This window comes from Caretta caretta, chromosome 3 (genome assembly GCF_965140235.1).
Source record: "Caretta caretta isolate rCarCar2 chromosome 3, rCarCar1.hap1, whole genome shotgun sequence".
In the NCBI taxonomy this organism is placed as follows: domain Eukaryota; kingdom Metazoa; phylum Chordata; order Testudines; family Cheloniidae; genus Caretta; species Caretta caretta.
In genome coordinates this window covers 56,683,724-56,702,781 of record NC_134208.1, presented here as the reverse complement: position 1 = coordinate 56,702,781, position 19,058 = coordinate 56,683,724, and the positions used below count along the sequence as shown (strand labels likewise).

At 39.7% G+C, this 19,058-nt stretch overlaps 1 protein-coding gene across 11 annotated transcripts in view; it reads right to left on the bottom strand.

Moving 5' to 3' along the window:
* FAM135A (family with sequence similarity 135 member A) overlaps positions 1-19,058 on the bottom strand; it is a 140,046-nt gene that overhangs the window by 45,799 nt on the left and 75,189 nt on the right. For 6 of the 11 annotated variants that reach the window (XR_012667589.1, XM_048845998.2, XM_048845999.2 and 3 more), the window contains 3 exons: positions 18,589-18,666; positions 14,587-14,636; positions 6,480-6,635 (listed from right to left, as the gene is read on the bottom strand). Coding sequence is in view for 10 of the 11 variants with exons in the window: in XM_048845998.2 (XP_048701955.2) it covers positions 6,480-6,635; positions 14,587-14,636; positions 18,589-18,666 (284 nt within the window). In the remaining variant the exon portion in view is untranslated. Of the gene's footprint in view, positions 1-4,320; positions 6,066-6,479; positions 6,694-14,586; positions 14,637-18,588; positions 18,667-19,058 lie in introns of those variants that run through there. The other 5 variants (XM_075126516.1, XM_075126517.1, XM_075126515.1 and 2 more) reach the window with 5 other exon arrangements.

The following is a 19,058-nucleotide window of genomic DNA, read 5'->3' as shown; positions in this document are numbered from 1 at the left end:
CCACGCCCAAACCTCTTGCCCCAACCCTGAGCCCCCTCCCTCATTCTAGCTCCTGGCCAGACCCTACACCGCAATCCCCAGCCTGCTCCTTCACCCCCAGCCCTGTGCTCAGTGCACTCCCACCCTCAGCTCAGTGCAGAGAGAGAGAGGAAGAGAATTGGTTAGAACCAGGGAGAAGGTAGGTACCCACTCTATGTGGGCAGGGCTGGGATCCCAGACAGGCAGTGGGCTGAGCAGGGCTGGCAGCCGGGACCCTGGCTGGCAGAAGCTGGCGGACGGAACCCCAGCCCGGCAGCGGGCTGAGCCGCTCAGCCCAGTGCCGGTCTGGGGTCCTGGCCACCGGCCCCGCTCAGCCCCCTGCTGGTCTGGGGTTCTGGCTGCCAGCCCCTTGCCAGCTGGGGTCCCAGCCACAGGCCCCGCTCAGCCTGCTGCCGGCCTAGGTGAACAGAACCCCAGGCTGGCAGCAGGCTGAGCGGGCCGGCGGCATAAGATCAGCATTTTAATTTAATTTTAAATGAAGTTTCTTAAACATTTTGAAAACCTTGTTTACTTTACATACAACAATAGTTTAGTTATACAATATACAGACTTATACAGAGAGACCTTCTAAAAAAGATTAAAATGTATTACTGGCATGCGGAACCTTAAATTAAAAGTGAATAAATGAAGACTCGGCACACCACTTCTGAAAGGCTGCTGACCCCTGGACTAGAGACAAGTTAACTGGCCACTTCACCTTGAATGGTCTCTTACAATATCTGTTAACTACTGAGGCTGACCAATATGCATTAACTACTTATGCCAAACAACCTACTCCACCCTGTATTTAGCTGTGACACTCAAAATACATTTCCCAGACCCAAAGAAGAGCTCTGTATAAGCTTAAAAGCTTGTCTCTTTCACCAGCAGAAGTTGGTCCAATAAAAGATATTACCTCATCCACCTTGCCTCTCGAATATCTTTGGACCGACAGAACTACAAGAACAATGCATTATACACAACTGTTTATTAAGTGAATTTTAACACTTATGAAAGGAGCTGGATTAACAGCTCTAGACAGTTCTCTGTATATGTCATTGGCAAGCCTGACCAAACTGCCGCAAACTTGACTTAAAGGAATCACTACTAGGGATGCAATGGTAGTTCAGTCTCCATGTCTCATTGACGCTTGACTTTTATGTAGAGACTACAATAACAAGGGCATCAACTAGTGCCAAATATCCATGAGGAAATGGACAGATTACCAACTAATTTCATATATGACACCTATCAACCAGCAGATGGCAATGACTTTCTATCATTACCAACTCGGGATGACTTCATAACAGAGACTTAGCTGTGAAAGGTTTTGTACCCTATTATAAATCATCTATCATGAAGTCCCACACAATTGTGTTTTCCAATAAGAAATAAACAAACGAAGAGGAGGGATCTTTTTTTTTAAAAAAAAAATCACATTACTGTGGAGAACACATTGTTGCCCAGAGATGCGCAGGCAGTCAATGTGAGATTTTTAGTTTTCTTAAATTTTTAGTTGGGATATCAGAAATAGTTTCAGGATAATGTGTTCAGGCCTACCAGAAGATGTCACTATCGAACAAAAGTTTATCATTACAAAATGTTTATATACTAGATTGATTGATTTATATTATAAAAAATAACTCTCTCTAATTCATTGGTTCCCAAACTGGGGTTCGCCAGAAAAATTTCACTAATGGCGGCCAGAGGACCCTGGGCACTAGAGGCAGAAGGTGGGACCCGATTCCAAGGCAGACAGCCCGAGCCCCAGGGAGAGCGGGGCCGCGCAGTTGGGGCTGGCAGCCGAGCCCTGCCCCCGTCAGCAGGGGAGCCGGCTGCCCGAACCCCAGTGCTCCGTGTGGGGCTGGCAGCCTGAGCCCCAGGGAGAGAGGGGCAGGGCAGTTGGGGCTGGCAGCCCGAGCCCTACCCCTGTCAGCGGGGGAGCCGGCCACCCGAACCCCAGCGCTCCACATGGGGCCGGAAGCCCGAGCCCCAGGAAGAGCTGGGCCGGGCAGTTGGGGCTGGCAGCCCGAGCCCTGCCCCCATGAGCGGGGGAGCCGCAGCCAGAACCCCAGTGCTCCGTGCAGGGCTGGCAGCCTGAGCCCCAGGGAGAGAGGGGGCCGGGCAGTTGGGGTTGGCAGCCTGAGCCCCGGCGGTCACCGGAGCGGTCACCGGGGTCCAGCAGCAAGAGCCCCGCCGAGTGTGGAGGAAATTTAAACTTAAATCCCTGGAAATATTCATTTTTTAGAGGGGGTTCACGAGATTTCAGAATTTAGTGAAAGGGGTTTGCGGGCTGTTAAAGTTTGGGAACCACTGCTCTAATTTTAAAATCTTTTTTCACATAACCTACCCAATTAAAAACCTCATTAGCTGTACATTGTAACTGTGTACATACAAACTCTCACTCAACAAGACTGTAGTTATTTTTGTAATGTAGCAATCAAAATCTGTTGCAATTTTTAACTCGGAGGGATGATGTCTTATTAAAGGTAATCTGCAAGAATTTTAAAAAATAATATAATTGCATTATGTGCTGAATGTCTCCAATAACAAAAATTCGGCATAATTGCTTCAGAAATATTTATATTGCAATACCAAGACATACAATGAGCATAAAAAACAGACCCAGATGTCTTCGATAAACAGCACACAAAATCCAGTACAAGGAAAATCAATCAGCATAATACAGGTTTATCGCAGGAAGAGGTGATACTTTGCAGAAAGGATAGTCTATAAATATGAGAATAGTTAAATTAGCAAAGATGAAGCATTTAATAGAGCATGTTATCAAGCAACGTATCAATTTCTTGCAATAAAAGCGCACAAGACTTTCTGTGGCAGAGAGGATAATAAATAGGATCTCTCATATCACAACTAAATGTATTAGCAGCCTAAAACCAAAAAGGCTGCACCATCGGACATGAGCAGATCATATCATAAGTGAGCCCCCTTTTCACTGCAAGCTCTCCAGTACAAGGATATCTCAGGAATCCCCAGAGCATAAAGACTCTCATTAGTATTTACTGAATAACACAAGTGCTATATTGTGCATCCCAGAATTAGGTTCCAAGTACACAGTCAAACATTCTCTTAAATCAATGCTCATAAATTTACTATTCATTTTTAAATTTTAGGTCCCCATAACTCCAGGATTGTTGGCTGCTGCTGCTACAATGATATGTGAACAGCAGAGTGTCTTCTGTGGACTGCAACATAAACCAGAATTTTCTGCTCAATCCTGCAGCCACACTTTATGGGGTCAATTAAGTGGACATGGATTTTTGTTTATTTTTCATTAAAAGGCACGTGTTTGCACAGTGTTTCAGAGAAACAGTTTTTAAACATCTTTTGATATAGAAAATGATGAAAATCACCTTTGCAAACCAGTGCTTTATAACTTAAAAAGTTCCATTTAACTGTCCCCTACAAGTTGGCTCCAGGAGGGTTTCCTAGTTAATGGTACATCACCCAATTCATGCCCAACTGTGGCCAAAGAGCTAGACTCAATAACCTGAGTTTGTCAGGCCTAAAAGAAAAAGAAAAGTTTAATATTACTTATGCCCTGCATGCCCCTTTCACCCTTTGATGTCTGGACAGAGCACCTACTGTATGGGAACCTTAAAAATTTGTTTTAAAAATATTTGCAGGTCACTTTTGAAAAGAGATGAATTAGCTTAGTTCTTTTTAGCTATAAAAAGGGTCACCTTCAAGTACAGAGCTGTCACTTCAGAAATGTGGCAGTGTGTGCACCCCTCCATAGAACCCTACATTGTGGATAACATGGAATTATTCCATCCCAACTTGGGGCTGTGCATCTGGATTTGCACCCAGCCACGTAGCCAGGTGGAGGGAACAGGGGGAGCGATCCAAAAAAAAGCGCCACCCACTCCAGCGCTTTTACTGAGCCAGCAGCGCGCCGGCGGCAGGCCCTCACTTGCTCTGGGTGTCTTCGGCAGTACTGAAGGTCCCGCCGCCTAAGACCCGGAGTGGGTGGCGCCTTTTTTTTGTATCGCTCCCCCTGTTCCCTCAACAGGGGAAAATTTAAAAGGTGCCAAGACTTTGACAAGGCGCCACTTGTGCTCAGTGGGGGAGTGACTGCTGCCCCACTCCCCCCCAGCTATGCAACTGTTTGCACCTCTGGGAAGTATATTCCCGTAGCTACGTTTGAAGATTTAAAAGTTTGGTTTTCTACCAAAGAAGTAAATTTCAGCAATGTTTATGCTCAAAAATGATTCTGAGGTCAAAAGTAGCTTGAAAATAGTCATCCCTCAACTTCAAAAGAGAACCTAAAGCAGGACCATATAGTAGCAAATTACTTTATTAGTACACAGTACAAGTTCCTTTTAAATACATCATATCTCAAATGGATATAAAAAGAATATAAAGATAAAAAAGCTCCTGTAAAACCATTCAACGCTGTCAAAAATATGGAGGGGACCTCTGTAGAAGCTCTGTAGGACATTACAGTGGAGTGGAAGCTTGCAGGGATAGGGATCATGGGAAAAAATGTTTTTGATGATGTGTATATCTCAACCCAGTTAATGGGGTGTTCAGTATATACTGATGAAGTAGACAAATTACCTAAAATAAGTGCATCAATATTTAATTTTCAAAGATAACTGAGCTAGAAAGATTAAAAAAATTAAAATCAGAGGATATTTAAAAACAAGTATAAGATACTGCACATACAAATCATTACCTAAAATATTTTATCTTTAACATCAGAGCTAAGGTAGAAAAAAATATTTATACTTCTGTATTCTTATTATACAAACAGTCTGTAAACATCAACATACTATCTGGGCTCTCATACAGCTATTTCTAAGTAAGAGTGTCTTCCCCTTTATGTCCAACCTCAGAAATAATTTGGAGGATCCTCACTATTGCTATTGATTTTACATGGAAGGTGCTCAGATACTACAGTGATGGGTGGCAGTGTAAGACTAGGATAGATACATTGTTGCGTGGGGTCATCCAACTACTAATAAAACATCCTTCCTACAGAACAAGTTTTGCATCAAGATTCAAGGCTCAGTCTGTCCAGGAGAAACCAGTTCCACAGTCATGAGTTCTTTCACTAAGAAGGCAGAGTATCCAGCTCTTGTGCTAGGTATACCCTGGACTCAATCAAAGTGTCTCTGATAACTGTGGGGCCCAAAGAGAAAGGTTTTTGAGACAGCTGGGTCACAAGCCAGCCAATGCTTTGTAGAGGACTAGAACCTTGAAACAGACTTTATGTTGAATAGGTAACTACTGTAATGTATAAAGCACTGGTATGATGTGGTATGAAGGGCCAGTGCTGCTCAGCAGATCAGCTGCAAAGTGTTGTACCAGCTGCAGCTTCCAGGTGACTTTTTGTTTATCCCAGATATAGTGCGTTACAATAATTTAGCATGAACATGACAAAGTCATGGATCACTGTGGTTAGGTCTCATTCAGTAAGGTCTGAGACCGTTTCCTGATCAGCTATAAACAGAAGAGGTTTCTAGCTACTCATGCTATCTCGGAGTCTACACTCCAAGTTTGCACATAACCTTGATAAAAGGGATACAAAATACTAAACGGTTAAATCGTTAACCCCCAGCCTGGCCCTGCAACCCCAGCCCCTGGGCCAGCCCTCCAACCCCATCCCCAGCTGTCCTGCCGGAGCAGCCCCTGCCGCCCAGGCTGGCTGGCCAGAGCAGCCCCTCTCCCTTTAATCGGTTAACCTATTAAACGACATAATTGTAATAATTTAAATTGTTAACTTTTTAAATGGATAATTACATCCCTACTTGATAATTGAAGAGAGGAGGAAGAAAATACCTTCATTTGAGGTTCCAGTCATAGTTTTTGCTTATTCTTGAAAATATTTTACTCTTAACCAACATCACCTCTGTTTTGCCTAAAATAAGCCCAAGGCAGATGCTTTTCACTCATGTTCCAGGTTGTTTCTGATTTGTCTCTTCTCTTCTAAGATTCCCCATAACAGGCTTTTCTCTTCAAGAAGTCATGAATGCTATCATTTCTTAAGTTGCACATTTTGATTCATGGCTGGCAAGGAACACCTACATGTAACAGCGAAGTACAATGGATAGACCAGCTAGGTAGGACTCCTAAAGAAAAATATATTATTCTGCACAAATGCTACCTCTCCAGAGCCTGAAATTTTTCTTCTAAGCTGGGTTTCTTTTTCAGAAATGCAATTAATTGCTGCTTTGTAGTAAACGTGTGTCTTTTAATTACTTTTAAAATCACATTTCACCAAGTAGCATCAATAATTTAATTCACAATTATAAATGCAGTACAAAAGCTACACTCAAAGTTCTACTCTTCTGATTTTCACAAACATAGCAGAAAAAAAGTAGAATTTGTCATCTCATTGAAAACCTACCAGTTTACAGAATAAAAGGTCATCAATAAAGCTTAAAAAGATATGAATTTGTTCTATGTAATGCTCAACCATCAGGTTCAATACTTACCCTCAGTGTGTGATGTTCTTGTGCTAGTAATGCTGTGACTTCCTCCTGCAAGGTAATGATCTCTAGAAATTGCCCCCACAGAGCCATCAGAAGAGAGCAAAGCTGTGCAAGATTCATGTTTATAAGTTCTGCCAGTTCATCAGGATTTTCCATTTTCTGAAGTCAGGAAAAAATATTCTTACTAAATCTATAAATGCTTGTTTATAGATGATGCCTTCACATGAACACAAAAACAATGAAATAAACTCAGTTTCATATGGTAAAATATTTACCCTTACAACAATTCTACAAAAAGAGAACTCTTAAATTAAAGCTTTTTTGTCCAAACATCAAAAACAACTGGTTTCATTTAAAATTACATTAATTAATTAAAACAGAACACTTTTTGTGTGGTTCCAGATATTATCCTAGAAAGTCTTTTAGAATCAGGTCACATCATCTTAAATTACAATGAGAACTTGACTCGTATCAACTGTAATTTTAAAATGAAGGCCAGGTTGTAACCACTGTACTTGGTAGAGTTCTAAACTACAGTGTGAAGTACAAAAACTGGGAATCAGAAATTAGAAACATGACACTAACAAAAATTGTATCACAGCCAATGATGGGTGTTGCGGGAATAAAACTGAGATACTGATGCTATCATACAACTAGTTTAAAACAAGTCATCTCCCCTCCAGAACTGACCCCACTGATTATGACTGTGTGATACTTGTATTTTTAAGTCAGTTTGCTTCCTCAGGGCCCACTCTCACACGGTGTTAATGACCTCATAGAACCAGGCCCTCTCAAAAGAAAGATACATAGGAAATTAGTCTTTCCTTCTTCATAGTTTACTGCATCCCTAGGACATTCTCTTGTAGCATGGTTCCATTACAGTTAAATGTAATTTGAGTGCTACGGACGGTGTCTTTGGTTAGTATTCCCTGAAATAAGGGATTTTAATATTCAACTACTATGTATATTTTAACACTAATCTAAAATGATCTCAAAAATACAGCACCATACATTAAAATTGCTATTGGACCAGCTGCATGTTCTTGAAGCCCTACTATAAACATATAAATGGCAGGTGAAGTGGTAAGAGAAGGTAATCAAGGTGAGAAATTATCAAGGTATTGAGGCAAACGTTTTAGCAGCTGAGTTAGTAAAGAAAGAGCTGATTTTGGTCATGTTATAGAGAAAGAAGAAACAGGAATTACATGTAGTGTGATAATGCACAAGTCCTCCCTTCTTCAGTTCCTTCCCACTATTTGTTGCTCTCATTTAACATTCTGTCTGAACTTTAGGCTGCATGAACTTCAGGGCCTAGCCCAATCTGAAGGAGGGGGAGGAGCAGGGGCAGGTATATGCAGCTTCCATCTAACTTGTCCTAGTATTTTACCTAAATCTCCTTTGCTGCAGATTAAGCCCAATACTTCTTGTCATACATTTAGCAGACATGGAGAACAACTGATCACAGTCATCTTTATAACAACCCTTAATATATTTGAAGACTTATCACGTCCTCTCAGTCTTCTTTCCTCCAGAATAAATATGCGCAGGTTTTTTTTTTTTTTTAAACCTTTCTTCAGAGTTCTGTTTTTTTCTAAATTCCTTATCATTTTCTTGCTTTCCTCTGGACTCTCCAATTTTTCCACATCCTTCCTAAAGTGTGGTGCCCAGAACTGGATACAATACTCCAGCTGAGACCTCAGCAGCGCCAAGCAGAGCTGGACAAGTACCTCCCATGTCTTACATACGACAATCCTTTTAATACACCCCAGAATGCTGTCACATTGTTGATTCATTTAATTTGTGATCTACTATAACCCCCCAATCCTTTTCAGAAGTACTGCCACCTAACCAGTTATTTCCCATTTTGTGTTTGTGCATTTGATTTTTCCTTTCTAAACGTAGACTCATAGACTTTAAGGTCAGAAGGGACCATTATGATAATCTAGTCTGACCTCCTGCACAACGCAGGCCACAGAATCTCACCCACCCACTCCTGTAACAAACCCTCGACCTATGTCTAAGCTACTGAAGTCCTCAACTCATGGTTTAAAGACTTAAAGATGCAGAGAATCCTCCAGCAAGTGACCCGTGCCCCACGCTGCAGAGGAAGGAGAAAACCCACCCAGGGCCTCTGCCAATCTGCCCTGGAGGAAAATTCCTTCCCGACCACAAATATGGCGATCAGCTAAACCTGAGCATGTGGGCAAGACTCACCAGCCAGACACCCAGGAAAGAATTCTCTGTAGTAACTCAGATCCCACTCTATCTAGCATCCCATCACAGGCCATTGGGCATATTTACCGCTAATAGTCAAAGATCAATTAATTTCCAAAATTAGGCTATCCAATCATACCATCCCCTCCATAAACTCATCAAGCTTAGTCTTGAAGCCAGATATGTCTTTCGCCTCCACTTCTCCCCCTGGAAGGCTGTTCCAGAACTTCACTCCTCTGATGGTTAGAAACCTTCGTCTAACTTCAAGTCTAAACTTCCTGATGGCCAGTTTATATCCATTTGTTCTTGTGTCCACACTGGTACTGAGCTTAAATAATTCTTCTCCCTTCCTGATATTTATCCCTCTGATATATTTATAGAGAGCAATCATATCTCCCCTCAGCCTTCTTTTGGTTAGGCTAAACAAGCCAAGCTCTTTGAGTCTCCTTTCATAAGACAGGTTTTCCATTCCCCGGATCATCCTAGTAGCCCTTTTCTGTACCTGTTCCAGTTTGCATTCATCTTTCTTAAACATGGGAGACCAGAACTGCACACAATATTCCAGATGAGGTCTCACCAGTGCCTTGTATAACAGTACTAACACCTCCTTATCTCCACTGGAAATACCTCACATCCCAAGACCGCATTAGCTTTTTTCACAGCCATATCACACTGGCGACTCATTGTCATCCTGTGATCAACCAATACTCCGAGGTCCTTCTCCTCCTCTGTTACTTTCAAGTGATGTGTCACAAGTTTATAACAAAAATTCTTGTTATTAATCCTTAAATGCAGGACCTTGCACTTTTCACTATTAAATTTCATTCTATTACTATTACTCCAGTTTACAAGGTCATCCAGATCTTCCTGTATGATATCCCAGTCCCTCTCTGTATTGGCAATACCTCCCAGCTTTGTGTCATCTGCAAGCTTCATTAGCACATTCCCGCTTTTTGTGCCAAGGTCAGTAATAAAAAGATTAAATAAGATTCGTCCCAAAACCAATCTCTGAGGAACTCCACTAGTAACCTCCTTCCAGCCTGACAGTTCACGTTTCAGTATGACCCATTGTAGTCTCCCCTTTAACCAGTTCCTTACCCACCTGTCAATTTTCATATTGATCCCCATCTTTTCCAATTTAGCTAGTAATTCCCCATGTGGAACCATATCAAATACCTTACTGAAATGAAGGTAAATTAGATCCACTGCGTTTCCTTTGGCTAAAAAATCTGTTACCTTCTCAAAGAAGGAGATCAGGTTGGTTTGACATGATCTATCTTTTGTAAAACCATGTTGTATTTTGTCCCAATTACCATTAACCTCAATGTCCTTAACTACTTTCTCCTTCAAAATTTTTTCCAAGACCTTGCATACTACAGATGTCAAACTAACAGGCCTGTAGTTACCCGGATCACCTTTTTTTCCCTTTCTTAAAAAAAGGAACTATGGTAGCAATTCTCCAGTCATACGGTACGACCCCTGAGTTTATAGATAAATTAAAAATTCTTACTAATGGGCTTGCAATTTCAGTGCCAATTCCTCTAATATTCTTGGATGAAGATTATCTGGGCCCCCCGATTTAGTCCCATTAAGCTGTTTGAGTTTCGCTTCTACCTCAAATATGGTAATGTCTACCTCCATATCCTCATTCCCATTTGTCATGCTACCATTATCCCTAAGATCCTCTTTAGTCTTATTAAAGACTGAGGCAAAGTATTTGTTTAGATATTGGGCCATGCTTAAATTATCCTTGACCTCCACTCCATCCTCAGTATTTAGCAGTCCCACTTCTTCTTTCTTTGTTTTCTTCTTATTTATATGGCTATAGAACCTTTTACTATTCGTTTTAATTCCCTTTGCAAGGTCCAACTCGACATGGCTTTTGGCCTGTCTCACTTTATCCCTACAAGTTCTGACCTCAATAAGGTAGCTTTCCTTGCTGATCCCTCCCATTTTCCACTCCTTGTAGGCTTTCTGCTTTTTCTTAATCACCTCTCTGAGATGCTTGCTCATCCAGCTTGGTCTACAACTCCTGCCTATGAGTTTTTTCCCCTTTCTTGGGATGCAGGTTTCTGACAGTTTCTGCAACCTTGACTTGAAGTAATTCCAGGCCTCCCCCATCTTTAGATCCACAAATTCTTCAGTCCAATCTACTTCCCCAACTAATTTCCTTAATTTTTTAAATTTAGCCCTTTTGAAATCAAAACGCCTCATCACAGATCTATTTTTGTTTATCCTTCCATTTAGTTTGAACTGAATTAACTCATGATCGCTCGAACCAAGGTTGTCCCCTACAACCATTTCTTCTATGAGGTCCTCACTGCTCACCAAAACCAAATCTAAAATGGCATCCCCTCTTGTTGGTTCAGCAACTACTTGGTGAAGGAATCCATCAACTATCGCATCCAGGAAAATCCGAGCCCTATTATTATTACTAGCACTTGTCCTCCAGTCTATATCTGGGAAGTTAAAGTCTCCCATGATCACACAATTCCAATTAGTATTTACTTCATTAAAAACATTAAAGAGGTCTCTATCCATATCCAAATCGGATCCCGGCAGTCTATAGTACACCCCAAGCACTATCCCAGGGGAGGCTATAGTAGCTTTCTTCCCCAATGTATTTTTGCCCAGACAGACTGTGTCTTATCCATTCCGTCACTTCTTATTTCTTTACAGTCTACCTCATCACTGATATACAATGCTACTCCACCACCTTTGCCTTTATTTCTCTTTCCTAAACAGCATATACCCTTCAATACCTGTACTCCAGTCATGACTACTATTCCACCATGTTTCTGTTATCCCTAGAATATCTGGTTTCACTTCCTGCACCAATAGCTCTAGTTCCTCCATTCTGTTACCTAGGCTCCTCGCATTAGTGTACAAACATCTTAATTTTTGCTGTTTGGATTCTCTCACATTCTTTACCCAATTAGGCACAGACATTCTACCATCAGTATCACCTATTAGACTAGTATCTACACTACCCTTCCTCCTTATGTCCATTCTCCTACCCAGGGCTGTATCCTTTCTTACTTCGTTTTCTTCCCTCTCAATGTTAAAATCCGGCATGGAGATTACCTGGACATCTCCCAACCATCTCCCCCAAATTCACAGTTTAAAGTTCTCAATCAGTTGTGCCAGCCTCCATCCTAAAACTCTATTTCCCTCCCTACTCAGGTGAAGTCCATCCCGAGAGAACAGTCCTCTGTCCATGAATGCTTCCCAGTGGCCATACATCCCAAAGTCCTCCTTATAGCACCACTGCCAGAGCCATCTGTTGATCATCATCGCCTTGTGCTTTGTACTCCTCTTCACTGAATTTCAGACCAATTCTCCAATTTGTCTTGGTCCTTTTGAATTCTAATCCTGTCTTCCAAAGTCCTTGCAACCTCTCCCAGTTTGGTGTCATCTGCAGATTTTATAAGCATACTCTCCACTACATTATTCAACTCATTAATGAAAATACTGAATAGTACTGGACCCAGAACTGACCGCTGTCGGACCTTACCAGATACATCCTCCACATCTGACAGTAAACCATGGATAAGTACCCTTAAGTATGGTTTTTCCACCAGCTGTGCACCCACCTTACAGTAATTTCGTTTAGACCAGTGGTGCTCAACCTCATACTACTGTACCCTTTTCAGGAGTCTGAAGCCTGAGCCCTGCTTCCCGGGACTGAAGTATGTAACTTAGCTTCACGGGTCCCCCTGTGGTGTGAGGCCCAAGGCAATAGCCCTGCTGCTGCCCCCTAATGCTGGCCCTTCACTGCCACCCCACTAAATCTGTCACACAACCCCTTAGGGGTCATGACGCTCACGCTGAGAAACACTGATCTAAATGAGTTGATGTACTCTCTGGAAGACCTCTGCGTAATGCCAGGGGTTTGGGTATCCCTAGTTGAGAACCACTGGTTTAGACCACACTTCACTAGTTTGCTTATTAGAATGTTATGTCAGGACTCTGCCAAAAGCCTTACTAAAATCAAGATATATCACACCTACTGCTCCCCCCTCCCCCATACATGAGGCCTGTAACCCTGACAAAGAAGCAAATTAGGTTGGTTTGGCATGATTTGTTCTTGACAAATCCATGTCGGCTAGTCTTTATAACCCTATTATCCTCCAGGTGTTTACAAATGGTTTATTTAATAATTTGTTCCAGTATCTTTCAAGATATTAAAGTTAGGCTGACTGCTCTGTAAATCCCCAAGTCCTCTTTATTCCCCTTTTTAAAAGACATTCTATGTTTGCCCATCTCCAGTCCTTTGGGACCTCACCCATCCTCCATGAGTTCTCTAAGATAATTGTTAACAGTTCCAATATTCCTACAGCTAGTTCCTTAAGCACCTTAAGATGCATTTCATCAGGCTCTGCCAACTTGAATGCATTTAACTTCTCTAAATAGTCTAACTTGTTCTTTTCCTGTTTTGTCTTCCATTCCTTCCACTTTGTTGTTAATATTAATTGTGTTCACCATACAGGTGGCTGGAATCTGGTCTTGTGTGGTGTGTTTGTGGGGAGGGTGTAAGTGTAAAGTATCCAGCATGCTTTTGAAGGCTTAAAGAGTAAATAATTCAAAGTAAAAAACTTCACAGAGATTTTAATTCTGAGAGATTGAAAATATTGGTATTTTCAACAGTCAGAAAAAAAGAAATAGGAGGAAAAAATATAAAGTTCCATTTTGGAAAAGATTAGTTTAAGATGACAGTGGGACAAGCCAAAAGGAGATATCTTAGACATATTTGGAGACACAAGACTGGAGTGAAAAGACAAAGGACAGAGATTTGGTAATCATCTAGGTGAGGATGAGAGAAGAGATGGGGAACAGAGACATAACCTCTAAGTGATACCAATGGATAAGAGAACAGGGGAAAGGAAAGGATAAGACACCGCTGAAGAAGATTACATGGTGATCAGAGTGATGCAGGGGAAACCAGAAGAATGCAGAGGTGAGGAAGCTGTGAGAGGATCTAAGGAAGAGAGGTGTGATCAGCTATGCCCAAAGAAGGAAAGAGATAAAGAAGACTACATAAATGTAAGAAGTTTTCAGTCTGTGAAGCAATGTTGGCCTGTGAAACACTTCCTAGTGGTCCACGGAGAGCTGGCTAGTCACATGGTGCTGACTTTCCTTGTTTACAGCTTTCACATCATATTAAATACAGGAAATGATTTATTTTTAGCTAATGTTTCTTTTCCACCTAAGCTATACTGCTGTATGTAACTGCCTTAGCAATATTATGCTATTGAGAATGAAAGGGAAAGTGGATTGCATATTCCTGAATAACAGGGGAGATGGACCACACTAAGAAAATATTTGTGAACTCCTGCTTTAAGCTTTAGGAAAGGGAATATAAAGGCATACTGGAAACTGTGTGTGTATTAGTAAAATAAGGAAAGTTGAGTGAATGAAAGAAGTAGTGAGGGAGACTGGGAGGCTGGGCCAGTTGTGGGATAGTAGAAAGAAAACATCAGAACCTGGGAAGGAGGTAAAGTAGAAGAGAAGGCTGTTGAAAGAAAATCTTGTTGTTTTTTTTTATTTTCTCAGATTCTAGGCAGAGAAGGATTAGAAAGAGAAGACGACAGTTTAAAAGGGAGTAGAATGTAAAGAAGATTTGGTAGAGTTTAGCAGTGAAGAGAGAAGGAGAAATATCAAAATTAAGATTGACTCAGTAATCTTTTGCATTTGAGACATCACTAGTAACCATATCACTCAGCGTGCCACAATCCATAATTGGGATAAAGCATCTCTTGGAATGAGCAACGAACAACCCAGAAAATAATTACCCAAAATCAATAATTTCTCTCTGCAGCAATCTATGAAATACTGATAGAAAATACTTTGCTTTTAACTTATTTTACATTTATTATGAATAAAAGACAAAAAGTACCTTTACTTCTTCACACAGTTCTGTAAGGCGAGCTTCTACATCTATGTTCTCTATGGAAAGATTAGGGTGCATACGCATGAAATTATATTTTACCAAATTCAGACCCATATTTTCCAACTTGTAGAACAAATCAACTTCCCTCATAAAGCAATTTAACAAAAAAGACTCAAAGAAAGCTTGATGTCATTTAAAGTACTACCATTAACTTGAAAACTAGTACATTTCAAAATCTGAGCTATAACGTTTCAACTAATATTAAGACCTTGAGTCTCTATGTTATTTTTTCATTTTATTTTATAATTACATTTGCCTATTTTTTTAAAAAATCTCTCCTGTAGCTGTTTGAAAAACAATGAGAAATGAGTAACTGACAATACTGAAGGAACAGGGACACATGGTATGCTGACAAATACACAAAGAAAACCTTCTGATAAAGAGAGGAAAAAAATTCCTTTAATCTCAGTAACCTTAGATATTACCTATAACAATTTAAAGCAAAATATTTTCATATAGAAGTGTGATTTTTTAATTGATGATATCTCTTTAAAGTAAAGCAGCATAATAGAATGGAATTGACATTTGTATCTTTGTGATTTGAAATGATTTAAATCAAGACTACGGTCATGATGATGCAATTAGATCAATGTGGCTGGACTCCTTCACAGCCTCACTCACTTCAATAGGACTCATCCTCATGGATCGGATTGCAGGATCAGGGCCTAAGGGTTGATTATATGATGTACATTCCTTATTTCAGGTAACAAACACATAGGCCTCAATACACTTCTAAATGTGAAAAACTAAGCACATAAGTAATCCTGTTGAAGTTAGCGGGATAGCTTGCATGCCTAATACTCACACGTGTAAGTGTTTTTTGGAGCTCTTCCACACTTATAAACAATTATTTTCTGAACTTTATAAACTGTTCATTTTTCTCAACTAGAGAAAACTTCTGGACTAAAATACTTTCATATCAATAGACAATTTTAGATTAATAAAAACATTAATTTATTCTTTTAAGAAGTCTGTGTAAACACTGTTTTGTATGTACATAAGCATTTGTATTTGATTGTACATCTACCTACATATAATTTGTATATGTATTTATATACTTGATACTGTAAAAATAAACATTTTGCATAAAATTTTCTAAAGCACCTAAATGACCTAAGAGCCTAAGTCTAACTAGAAAAGGGGCTTATACACTCTTAAAATTTTTATTCTTTAAAACTGTTCTTTTAAATATCTGCCAAAGTAAAGTTATCAGAAATACTGCAGCTCTGAAATAAGTAACAATTAGAACTATTTTGTCTATGCATTTGGAATGGCAGCATTTTTGTTTTGAAAGAGTTTAGAGCATAGTAGTAGAATCTGATCATGTGCAGGGCTGAGAATGGGGCACAACCTATTTACATAAAAAAGCGGGTAGCAAGTGAATGCCAAGATCACTTACAAAACAATTGCATATCTCTCATCTACTCAAAAAGAATCTGTTTTTAAAGAAGAGTTCTCTCAGATGAAATACCTTGTCAAGTAAGTTGGCCACTGAAGTTACCATTTTTGTTACCTTAATTCAAATTATTCAGGGAATACATATTTGTTCAAAAAGAACTACTCTTTCTTTATCATTTCAAGTTGTCAATATTGTGAAATCGCACATGATGGCAGCTTGAAATAAGATCACAAAATGTGGATGACTTATTTATAAACATATGGCACATAAGAATTTCCAAAAAGTAGAAATATTTACTCACACTGTTTAGTAAGAATGAATTTAGTGGTGAAATTAACAGGACTGTTTGCAGAGTAAGGGCCAGATCTTACAAAGATTTATGCACGAGTCTCATATCATGAACTCTCAGGTCTGGTCTACACTGGTGGCGGGGGGGGGGGTGGGCGGGTGGTGTCGATTTAAGTTACACAACTTCAGCTACATGAATAACGTGGCTGAAGTTGACGTACTTGGATCTACTCACCGCGGTGTCTTCACTGCAGTGAGTCGACAGCTGATGCTCCCCCGTCGACTCCACCTGCGCCTCTCGCTCTGGTGGAGTACTGGAGTCGACAGGAGAGCGCTCAGCGGTCGATTTATCGCGTCTAGACTAGACACAATATATCGACCCCTGTTGGATCGATCGCTGCCCGTCGATCCTGTGGGTAATGTAGACAAGCCCTCAGTAGTCTCACTGATTTATATTGCCAGGAGATAATTTATTTCCTCAGTTCCTTGATTTTTATGATATTGTAGGTATCTCAAAAAATGGAATACCAGATAACTACCCTAGACAAATCTGTATACAAACAGTAATTTACGGAACATTCTGCCATCTTACCTCAGGCTCCATGAATAAGGATGGCAGAATATACCTCAAAATTAATGTTTGTGTTCAATTTGTATGGTTAATTCCATTTTTGAAACATTGCAATATCATAAAAATGAAGGACAAGTGCGGAAATACATTTTCTCGTGGAAACATGAGTTAACACTAAACCTCCTGTTATAAAAAATTTAGGATATACTTAATACTTATAGAATGACAAACATTTACTTAATTTATATTAATGGATTTCTTATAATGATTTGGGTAAAATATATTTAAATTACATATTTTCAAAAAAGTTTGAAAGTAACACCAAATGACCTAATCTACATAACTAAAAGCCTATTTCGTTTTGAGAAATCAAGCTTTCAATTTGTAGTAATGCAAGTTGTCAGAAACTAGTAAAAATAGCAATTAAAAACAATTACATACACTCCTATAATCAAAATAGCTGATAAAGATAATTATCCCCTTCTCCCAACAGCTTAAATGAAAATTTGTCATCTGAGATACATTTTCAGTTGTGTGTGGGACCATGCAAATTCAAAAGGAGTACTTGTGGCACCTTAGAGACTAACCAATTTATTTGAGCATGAGCTTTTGTGAGCTACAGCTCACTTCGCATCTGATGAAGTGAGCTGTAGCTCACGAAAGCTCATGCTCAAATAAATTGGTTAGTCTCTAAGGTGCCACAAGTACTCCTTTTCTTTTTGCGAATACAGACTAACACGGCTGTTACTCTGAAACCATGCAAATTCAGTTACTTGTGAAAAAAATTATATGGCTTATTCAACCATCATCATGCTGAAGGTTTACTGTGCATGTCAACTGCAACCCAAAACTGATTTTACATCCCAGTTATAATACTTTGAGGAACAAGTTGAAAGATGAAACTGAAACTGTAATACTATAATTAACTGAATATAACTAACTTCAATCATACCACCTTATAAAGTAAAATATTCTGTATCAGTAATGTTCATCCAGCAATGATTTGATATGATTTTGCTGGCTCTTTGGTTAAAAAAACAGTGAAAAATTCCAGACAAAACAGAGTCATACTTGGTCTATGCTAGGCCTACTAGAAGTCTCTGCACTGCCATGCAATAGACCTGCGACTGATTTGTGGACCAGTTTCTCTCTCCCCACCTCTGAGCTGGAGTGTGCTACAATATCATCCTCCCCTGGCCAATTATGGAAAAGTGCTGACAATCTCCAAAGAGAGAACAGCTGCAATTTAAGCCTTGAGAACTGGTTGGTTTAGAAATAAGAGAAAACAAGTTGGGAGGCTCTAGCAGAGACATGGAAGATTCCCCAGGAAGAAAATACATTCTTCTTTATCATTTAGAAATCTGAAGTTGTACCAATTAATGAAGCTAAATGAAATTCTTGTTTTCTCCAGTTATTTGATTTCAAATCAGGTGAAGCCACTTAACTATTCAATCACTTCTATTTTATTAAACAGAAAGAAACTAAACTGAGTATCAGTAGTGGTAGCTCATTCCACTGACATACAGTGTTAGATTTAGCCCAGTCACTGTTCTCACTGGAGTTCCACATATTTGCATCAGGGTTGAATATGGTCCTTAGTTTTTTTTGCTCCACTTTAAACCTGAAACAAAAATACTCTGCACTAATAATAAAAATCTAAGGGATTATATCACCTGCTTTAAAAACATACCTAGATAGGCGTCTCTCTGGGTTCGTGGATATTTTCTTCTGAGAAGGCGTTCATAAAGGACCTGCATGCTGGCCTTGGCTAGTTATAAGGATTGCACACAGATGACTAGTTACTACACTCTTTTTTTTTTTTTTCAATCTGTGCATATTTGCCTTAAAGTTAGTAAGAAAGTTTATTGCTAGCCTAGAAATTAGTGCAATTGGAATAGAACATTAAAGCATATAATTTTAGTAAAGTTTCTAGACTAGGTGTTACTCATGATGTACATTAAGGCTGTTTTTGAAATTTCCTAATGTCTGTTTTGTTTTTTAAAAACGAACATTGATCAAATGCTAACAATTAAGTTTATTTATAAAGTCCAACAGTATTTTGCATATACTGTTGCAAATTCAATTTGTTTAAAAAAAATATAGATCAACACTTTTAAATGAATAAAAATGTACATCATAGAATTAAGTGAACAAAAGAAA